This window comes from Cavia porcellus, unplaced genomic scaffold (assembly GCF_034190915.1).
Source record: "Cavia porcellus strain 051 isolate PalLab524CR breed Dunkin Hartley unplaced genomic scaffold, mCavPor4.1 scaffold_22, whole genome shotgun sequence".
NCBI lineage: Eukaryota > Metazoa > Chordata > Mammalia > Rodentia > Caviidae > Cavia > Cavia porcellus.
In genome coordinates, this window is record NW_026947505.1 from 27,003,735 (window position 1) to 27,013,403 (window position 9,669).

At 38.5% G+C, this 9,669-nt stretch overlaps 2 protein-coding genes across 5 annotated transcripts in view; one reads left to right on the forward strand and one right to left on the reverse strand.

The window, feature by feature from the left end:
- Serac1 (serine active site containing 1) overlaps positions 1-9,669 on the reverse strand; it is a 94,649-nt gene that overhangs the window by 60,305 nt on the left and 24,675 nt on the right. The window contains exon 1 of one of the 3 annotated variants that reach the window (XM_063232956.1): positions 226-357. The exons of 1 other annotated variant lie outside the window; for it this stretch is intronic. The gene's annotated coding sequence lies outside the window, so the exon portion shown is untranslated. Of the gene's footprint in view, positions 1-225; positions 358-9,669 lie in introns of those variants that run through there. One more of the 3 variants, XM_013151085.2, reaches the window with a different exon arrangement.
- Gtf2h5 (general transcription factor IIH subunit 5) lies at positions 338-8,825 on the forward strand. Of its 2 annotated transcripts, none has more exons than XM_005003134.3 (3): positions 338-476; positions 1,235-1,307; positions 8,401-8,825. In XM_005003134.3, exons 2-3 carry the CDS (start codon positions 1,273-1,275, stop codon positions 8,579-8,581), a joined length of 216 nt encoding a protein of 71 aa, XP_005003191.1. In that variant the 5' UTR covers positions 338-476; positions 1,235-1,272; the 3' UTR covers positions 8,582-8,825. The 2 variants fall into 2 exon arrangements, with proteins under 2 accessions (XP_005003191.1, XP_003468487.1); XM_003468439.5 differs by having other exon boundaries at positions 373-511.

The following is a 9,669-nucleotide window of genomic DNA, read 5'->3' on the forward strand; positions in this document are numbered from 1 at the left end:
AGGCCTGGTTAACTACCAGAGAAGCGCAGCGAACCGGAAAGAAAACCCAGGTTCCGGAGGGCCTGGCACAGGTCCTCTCGCCCGCTGCAGGGCAGCGGGTCACTGCGGGACCGCGCACCCCCCCCAGGAGCGCTCCGGCCAGGTCACCGCCCACGCCACTCCCCCGCCGCGCTCAACAGCACAGAGCCCTCTCGCCAGCCCCAGGAGCCCTCTCCTCCTTCCTACCTGCCCCGGCGCCGGCTGCGACTGCCCCCAACCGCTCTCAGGGGACACCACCAGCAAGAACGCCAGCACCTCTGCGCTGCTCTCACCCTGCACCCTCCGGCCGGCCGCTGGCCGCACGTGACCCCGCCCCAGCCCAGCTCTCAGCCCCGCCCCTCCCGCGCTCCGCCCACAGGAGCGTCCTGGGCGTGACGGCGCTGGGCGCAGGCGCACTGCATCGACGACGCGAAGGCGCTCTGCGTGTGTGGGCAGAGGTGCGTGGCGATCTGAGTGACTGGGGGAAATTGAGGTGCGTGGCGAACCGCGGTGTCCTGAATAAAGTCGAGGAAGACGGGGAAAGCCAAGAGCCAGTTTTCCGGCTGTTGGGTTACAGTGCCATGTCACGCAACTTCTTCAGGCCTCTTGTGGCTGGGCTGGGAGGCTGTCACGCGTTTGTTTAGAGTGAATTTACCGTGGAAGCGACTTGTTCGCTCCAGGTGTGAAGGTAGAAGGATTAATTTGGGATACGCTAGGCAGTGTCCTTCGAGTTCGTTTTCTTGAGGAATGCAGTTTGTTGAGCGAAGAAACACAAGATCTGGAACCTAGCTTGTACTTTTTTGTTTTCTGAACTGTAACGAAATATTCACTGTGTCTTATCTGTAAAATGAGATGGTTCGAGCTCTGTAATTTCTGCCTCCCTGGATTTTGCCTTTTATTCTGGCTGACAAATCCTTTAGAAAAACGGACCACTTTTGCAGTTGGTTTTAGCACACCAATAATGTAGAAGTATACTTTCATTGGGATTCATTCATTGGCGTTCATTGATTTCTTTACAAGTAGTATTTGTGTATTGTTAATATTCCAAGTAGACCCTTTTAGTTTTGTTTTAAATATGAAAGTGCTGTGTTTTCTTATTGTTAACCCCCTTTCATAGATATTTAATTCACCATTTTGCCTCATTTCAAAGGTAAATCCGAAAAGTATATTGAAGTTGATGCTTTTGAATTTTGTATCACTTTTATTCTCTTATTAGTATTCTTGAAGACATCTGCACCTTCTGACTGGGAAAAGATGGTCAACGTTTTGAAAGGAGTGCTAATAGAATGGTTAGTAATTTTGATATTTTCTGAGTTTTAAATGTACATATTGAATCTTGATTTACATATGTATGTACTTTTCCTAAAATCATATGTGTTTTGTTGTAAGATCTGAAGTTCAGCTTCAGTTTTCTTATGTAAATTGTGGGACAGATTTTGTCACTATTTCTTTGAGGTGCCAAATTTCAGTGTCTTCCGAAAATTCAACCTGGCAGAACAGTGGACTATGTCTCCAGCTTTTTTTGAGACAGGATCTTGGTGGACTCAAAATTAGGAATCCTCCTCCCTCAGCCTCCCAAATAGCATTGATTACACACATAGGCTGTCATAAATGGCTGTGTCCAGTGATTTTTTGACCTATGGTAGCATATTTGTTCGAGTAATCCTATGAGAGAAACAGGGCTGTATTCTCAAGCCATCAGAGAATGATTGGAATTTTAACACCTGCACAATTCAGGAATTTGTAGAAATCTTCATCATTATCAACTGGTCTTTAGAGAAAGATAAAAGTGAGATTTTTTGTCTCAAAATTATAAAGTCGGGCTCCAGGAGACTGGGAGCATGTCTCTCAGAGGTCCTGGGTTCCCTCCCCCAGTACAATACCTATCAGGAGACACAGAGACAGACTAACTCCTTTCCATATCTTTCAAAGGAAGAACTAAAAACTATAATGGGCAGAGTTGAATTCCTTAAAGCAGTCTAATACATAAGGCTTATTCTTCACCCAGTTTGAAACCTGAACTGTTCAATCAATGTTGCTTAGTCTTCACTTGATTGTTAGCCACACCAGTAATTCTCTTATCTAGAATCCCTGCCCAGGGGACACACTTATTGTCTGAAATTACTATTACCTGCCTTTCTGTGCCCCTAATGTGGTCCATTTCATAGCTGACAGTACTGTTCACTGTGATGGCAAGGCTGGGGAAGGAAGATGGGCAAGCCCTAGGATACCTCCACCATTTAGAGAGAAGAACAGAAATAGAAGTCAAGCCATATATGTAGTTTTAAATTTTCTGCTGGTCACATTAAAATGTAAAAAACATGAAATGGTTTAGCTCAAGATATCCTATATATATATGTATATATATATATATATATATACACTAGTCTTGTAAAAAAGTTAATATAGCTTGCTTTTACAGCACATAGTACAGAGACTAATCATTATTTCAACTGCTCTGTAATGAAATATGACTAGTAGGCCAATTTGCTGATAGTGCAGATTTAGACTTTTGACAAGGAAATCCCAACAAAGTCAATGAAAAAGAAAATAGCCAGTAAGCTAGGAAGGAATCTAAGGCAGGATATGTTTCAGAGAGGTGAATTAGTTGTACTGATGAGATGTGAAATGAGACCATTGATACTTATTTAGTACTGATTTAGTGGAGTGGTGGAAAGACTGCCAGTTTAGAGTACAGTACTTGCCCCTTTAATCCTCTAAATGCCCATAACTACAAATAGACCTAACTGAAAACTTAATGCCTTGTTCATCTTAACTAACCATTTATCACACTCTGTGGCCTTAACTTTGGCAATTTCAGATATGACAGCAAAAGTAACAGGTTTTTTGCCTTCATAATTTCTTTATAGAAGATTTTTACTGTGGATTTTAGCAACCTCAGCATATATTTTTTGGTCTTATTAGGACAAGAACTTTCATATAAAGGGAACAAGAAGACAAATTCATTATAAAAGGAAACAACTTGTTAACACAAGGTTATTTATGTGTAGGGATTAAGACAAGCCATTTCATTATCATGCCAATTGAAACTGGAATGTTTGGGAAATTTGGCTGTAATCTCCCTAATCTTGATTTCTCTGCAGGTCAGATGAAATTAGTTTCAGTTTAGTGATTTGGAACTTTAGCATGAGTAATTCCATTTTTTATTTTTAGCTTGGTCTGTACAGGAGCTTTAATCCAAAACGATGGCCTACTATAATTTTTACTTAACAGAGCATACAATAAAGAAGCAAATGTGTTTATATCAGCAGCACATATAAAAAAGCAAGTAAGCCAGATTATTATGTTGGCTTTTTATGCTTATCTTCAGTAAACTGAAAAATCAAGGCACTTGGATATAATAAAATTCTTTCATCTCAAAGATTATCAGATACCAAAACCTAAGGCCAAGACACTGGAGGCCCAGTGGTAGAAACGGTGCTTCGCACAAGGCCCCTGGTTCAGTCTTTGATATTAAAAAACTAAAAACTATAAATTTATACTTCTGTGTCAAAACAAAGTTAGTGAACACTTTTCTTTGGGATTCACCATCGACTGCCAGTTTCACATCCAGCATTTTCCCAAGTCTAGCCAGCCACAGCGCTTACTAAAGCAGCAGCATATGTCCAACATGTGTGAGTCCAATTCCCGGTGCTAAAGCAGACCTCTGGTGTGCGGTTATTAGAGTTGGTTTGGCAAGCACTTCAGAGAAGCTTCATCACAGAGATAGAAATTCAAACCTGTTTACAGCAAAGTAGCAAAGAATATGGTTTAGGTTTTACTTCATTAAAGTGATAGAAATTTATTCCATTTAGAAAATTTGTGTGGATATTAGATTCCAAAAACATTTAACCATTGCTGCCTTATACCTTTTAATAGCACCTTATTATTTAGAATAAATTGGTGCCAGGGATTTAGCTCAGCAGTGTGTGCCTTCCTGGCAAGCATGAGGTCGTGAGTTCAATCCCTTGTACCAGAATAAATTGGTATCATCGATGAATGCCCTTGAGCTCAACAATAACAATATATCACATTTAAACATCAATTTTATAGTGTCCTGTTTGTCTTTACTACCGTGTTACATTTGGAACTGAAGTTTTATTTTACAACACAACTATTCATCCTATTGTGTAAAGTGTATCCTTCCAAGAAAATGTGATTTTTATAGATTATATTGAGAATGTTGTGGGGCACCAGTGTCACCACGTGGTGGTGAGGTGGCACCTTATCCCTTGTTTGTAGGGAATGGAGGAAGTTATTTGGTTATAGAGCACTAAGCTGAGGAGTTTTGCCTTCCTAGTCCTCCAGCTCTCATACCTGTTTACTCCTAAAAATTGCTATTTTAGGAGCTAAGCATTGAGCTCAGCGGCATAGGAACCTGCCTTGCAAGCAGGGAGTCGTGAGTTCAATCCCTGGTACCGATAAAAAAAAAAAAAATTGCTATTTTATTCCTTACCCTAATCCCGCCCCCATATAGTCAAGGAAAAGTTTTTAAACAATCTGAGTATAATGTAACTGGTTTCTTCCTAATAGCAATCTCATTATTCTTTCTGTAATACAGTGTGAAAATACCCGATTAAATTGATTTAGTAAACCCAAGTTTCCTTCTAGAATTTTTCGCTAAGCTCTTTGTGTTTGCCTTGTTGAGATTTCCTTTTTTTTGTCTTTTTCATTTTTATCGGTACCAGGGATCGAACTCACGACCGCCTGCTTGCAAGGCAGGTGCTTATGCCACTGAGCTAAATCCCCAACCAAGATTTCTTAATATATAGTTTATTGCTTTACAAAAATTTATTTAGTTTATTTAGTTTGGTACTGGGGATCGAACTCATGACCTTGCACTTGCCAGGCAGGTGCTTATGTTGCTGAGCTAAATCCCTGGCAAAAAATTTTTTATACTGTGTAATTGCCAAAATTAGGCAGTTCTAAAAATGTGAAATTTAGTATTTTCTGTATCTGTTTAAATCTTTGTAAAACATTCAATCCATCACCATATTCTTCTGCTTTGAGACCCTCATTGTCATGCACTTTATGTCTACTTTTCCTGTTTTTCATTTCCCCCAAAAAGTCAGACTCCAAACCCATCCATCATCAGTTGTATTCTCATTGTCTTATGTCTCCGTTCATCTACTTTCAATATATTTCCTACCTCCCCCACAAAATCCTTTCCACACACTCTTCAGCCCACAGTAAGATAACAGTAACAGGATCCTGTACCTTCAACCTCTTCTCTGAACATTCCCCTTCCACCCACTCATGTATCTTGCTCCTAATTGCCATTTTTGAGAAATTCTCCCTTTTCCACAGAAACCCCCAGTTATGAATCTCAAGTTCTCAGTCAGCACCACTCACCAACCCTCTTTGTAATCATCTACAAACACCCAAATCTTTGATGAATGTTTTCCTTTGAAGGCTACTGTCAGCAGTTTAGTAGCTCTCCTCTCAAATCCTTAGTGATTTTGGTGTCTATGTGGACAGTCTTTCAGTACTCCATCCTCTCTAGTCCCTGTGTGCCAATGAGCTTGTCCTTCACTACGCCCAGCCACTTATTCACTAGTCATACCTAGACCTGTTCTTTTCAAAACTGCCATCTCTTTAAAATCTCATTTTCAGACGTCTGACTCTGATCATTACCTCTTCTTTCCAAAGCAGTTCCCTCTAGTATTCGTTCCGTATTTCTTCTTCAACTGCACCAGACCTGCAACTTGTTGTCCTCCCACCTTTTGGTTCCCACATCTCTTTATATTTCCACTCCTCTGCTTGTAGTGAAATCTCTCAGACATTTTTCTGTTCACTTTCTCTAACTGCTGTCCAATTCTGAGACTTGCTTTAGACAGGCTTTCTCACCGCTCATCCAAATTGTTCTGATCAAGCTCAGTAACATTCTGAATCCAGTGGTCATTTTTGGTCCTTGTCTTCCTATTAGCAGCATGGACACAATTGATCACCTCCTCTTTCTGAGTAGCCTTTGTTCATTGAGCTCCAGAATTTTGAGATTTTCTTTATCTCAGTGATCATTTCTTCATCATTTCCTTTGCTTTATTCTTTTTCTTTTTTTCCAACATTTTGATACTGGAATGTCTAGGAGGTCCTTGGGCTCTTTCTGTAACTATATTTGCCCTCTTGCTGACTTTGAGTACATTTACATGTCAATATTGAATTTTATTCTTCACCAGTCATTTCCAGAATTGTATATCCAGCTTTTCAGCTTCTTCACTTGGGTATAATAGACATGGCACATGTAACATGCCTAAAAGTTAAGTTCTTGATCTCATGTGCAAACTTGTATTCTTCTCATCTTGGTAAAACACAGCTCCATCTTTTCATTTGCTCAGACCAAAATTCTGAGTCTCTGCTCTCCAAAAGATCCTTACTAGTGTCTGCAGATTGTTACCAGAATTCAACCACTTTTCATTTCCACTTATACCACAAGCCCAAATTATTATTTTCTTTGTTTAGATCACTCCATACATGTTTCCCTGTTTCTGACCTTACCTTTTGATCGCTCTAATCTATGTGATCCTTAAAGTTAGTTTGTATATTAAATCATGTCACCAGTAAGCATTCAGATCATTTCCAAGGCCCTTATTCTTCTAATCTTCAAAATAAATCCTGTGGTAACTTCATTTAATACTTGTCCTTGAAAGAAGTATACTATTGTTTTCAGTAACTTACACTGGCCTGTTTTATATTGTTGTCTTTGCTTCTGATTTTGACATTCTTCAACACATGAAAAGAGTGAATAAAATTATATTTTCTTGGAAAATTACAAAAATCTGTATTCAACTTGCCATTTTTATAGTCATCTTTTGCTAAACACTTTTTTAAATTAGATTTTAAAGTGTCTTTTGTCATTATTTGAGATTTTTATTTAAGAATCACATTTTAACACTGGGTATAGTGTTACAGGCCTTAATATCAGCACTCAGGAGGCAGGAGGATTGCACTGAGTTCAAGACTAGGTTGGACTACATAAATCGGGAGATCCTGTGTCAAAGAACCAAACACTGAATGTAGTGGGACAGGCCTGTAATCCCAGCACTTGGGAGGCTGAGGCAGGATGATCACTGTGAGTTCAAGACCATCTCAATTACATAGTGAAACCCTGCCTCAAAAAACAAACAGAAAGTCATATTCTTATCAATCAATAATGCCCACCAAAAAATTTTATTCCTCTTTCTTTGATGACTAAACTATTCATTGCAAACTAAAAATTATAAGAATTAAATTTGGATTTCTTCTTTGAATTTAATATTCTAAAAGAATTCTACTAGAATTTCTTTTAACGTATTACTGCCAGATTGAATCATTGGTGGTACAAATTTAGTCACTTTTATGGGTCTTTTTACTAATTAATAAAAAACCAATGGGACAGTCATGTATGCACTTCTGGTGATTTAAGCCACTCTGCAGCTAGCCTACAATGCAAACCAAACACTGTCCTTGGTATTTAGTGCCTTTAATTTTCATGACAATTTTTATATATGCTCACTAGGAACAAAGGAAGGTTAAGTACATATTCAAGGACACATAAGTGAGTGATGAAGCAGAATTAAATCTTGATATAACTTTTCCTATAAACCCTGCCTTATCAAAGCATTATTTTACTTGATTTGTCACAGACAAAATAATGAACAATTATTGATTTCTTGAATATATCGTTGTGGATAGTGTCTTGGTTACTTTTCTCTTGTTGCTGGGACAAAATACCCGACACCCAAAATGAAAGAAAAAAGGTTTATTTAGTTCACAGGTTGTGGAGGTTTCAGTCTGTAAACAGCTGACACCAAGACAGGGTAGCATGGCACAGGGGCAGTACTTCAGGGAAGCAGAAGACAGCAAAAGCAGCAACAGCAAAAGTGGGGGGAGTAAGACTGTTTTCCTCCCTTACATTATAAGCAGGCTGTCCACCCACACCATTTCCATGCCCTCTTGCACAGGCTCAGGATGTTTATAAAATGAGGACCCTGGACCCCTGTTGAGTCACTTAGTTAAGCTTCTTAAATTTCTCAACCCTCAAGTTGACACAGTTTATCAACCATTACAAATAGATAAGGGAATTTATTTTTAAATCAGTTAAAGTTGCTATGATTCTAGGCCCTGTGAACTACACAGTTGGAATACTTTAGTTTTTTTTTTTTAATTGGTAGTGACATATTAGTCTTTAGAGATCTTACCATTGGCCTCTTTCTCTGAAACTTATATTCTCCGTCCTAAAATGAAATCATATCTATAAATCATTACTACTTGAAGTAGAGAGGAAATGACAAATTGAGTAATAGTTCAGAACTTTAAACATAACTGGGACAAACATAACTGCCTAAGTCTTTGTGGTGTGGTTAAACCACAAGATGTCTTATAATTGTGTGTTTAACTCTACAGTGATCCTGCCATGAAACAATTTCTGCTGTACTTGGATGAATCCAATGCCCTAGGGAAAAAATTCATCATTCAAGATATTGATGATACTCACATCTTCGTAATAGCAGAGTTGGTCAACGTCCTCCAGGAGCGAGTAGGTGAATTAATGGACCAGAATGCTTTTTCTCTTACCCAGAAGTGAAAAAACTAGATACTGGATACTCGGAAATTACAGGAAACAAACATGAAAAGCTATCTCTATTCAGTATCTTAATTTGATTACTTTGAGGATTCCCTAGGAGAATGCTGTGGGGAAGATTAAGATCCTTTGTTCATACAAAGCCCCTGAACTGATTTTCTTGTTTAAAAAAAAAAAGTTTGAATGTGGCTATAATTTGGTAATTTGGCTTTTGTTATCTTTTATGAAAATATAAATGTTTCTCTTACCTTTTGTGTGTTACGTGTGTTACTGGAAATTATACCAAGGCCTTGTGATTCTGGGCAAGCAGTCTACCACTAGGTACACCTCCAGCCCTTTATTATCTTTTTTAATACGTTAGAAACATAATGAGAGCAAGGTATAGCAGCATGTGTCTGTAATCCCAGCACTTGGGAGTGGCAGGAGGATTGTTGCAGTTTTGACCCCAGCATGGGCTACATAGTACAAGGCCAACCTAAACTGTATAGTGATACTATGTCTCAAAAAGCCAGAAATAAGAATAAAGTGTGCCTTAAATTACCAGAATAGCCTAGATACTTATTTTACTTGTAGCTATTAATGATTGTGGGGTTTGGAAGTATGAATATCATTTAAACTCAAATTGAAATTTTACCAATTGACTGTTTAAATATGCTAGGGTGAAAACTTTGACAGTATTTATGTCTCACAAATAATATGTGTGCCCCAGCCAGCTTCTATTGGTTAAGAACATATGAACATAAATTACCATTTTCATTTCCGTTAAAGAAAAAAAATTTTAAGTACAGACAGTTAGAAACAACTAAATGGGGATGGCAGGTGCTGCTTTGCATCTTAAGTTTTTCCTTTTTCAAATTTTGTTGGTTACATTTTTCTTTTTTTTTTTCTTTAAACATTGTATTTTTTATTAAGATTATAAAAAGAAATCAGACATTTATGTGTGATTTATAAAAAAAGAAAAACATTTTAGGATAACTGTGTTTGAGGGAGTTTTCCTTTCCCATCCAGGCTGTTGGGTAATGGCACACCCAAGGCAAGCCTTCTCTCTAATAGATGAATCATCTACACCTAGAACTATGCTAAACCAACAG

Bases quoted from the DNA above. Each gene is read 5' to 3' on its own strand.
- Gtf2h5 (XM_005003134.3), top strand. From the start codon at position 1,273: ATGGTCAACGTTTTGAAAGGAGTGCTAATAGAATG. The intron at 1,308-8,400 runs GTTAGTAATTTT...TTAACTCTACAG, and splicing joins AAAGGAGTGCTAATAGAATG to TGATCCTGCCATGAAACAAT.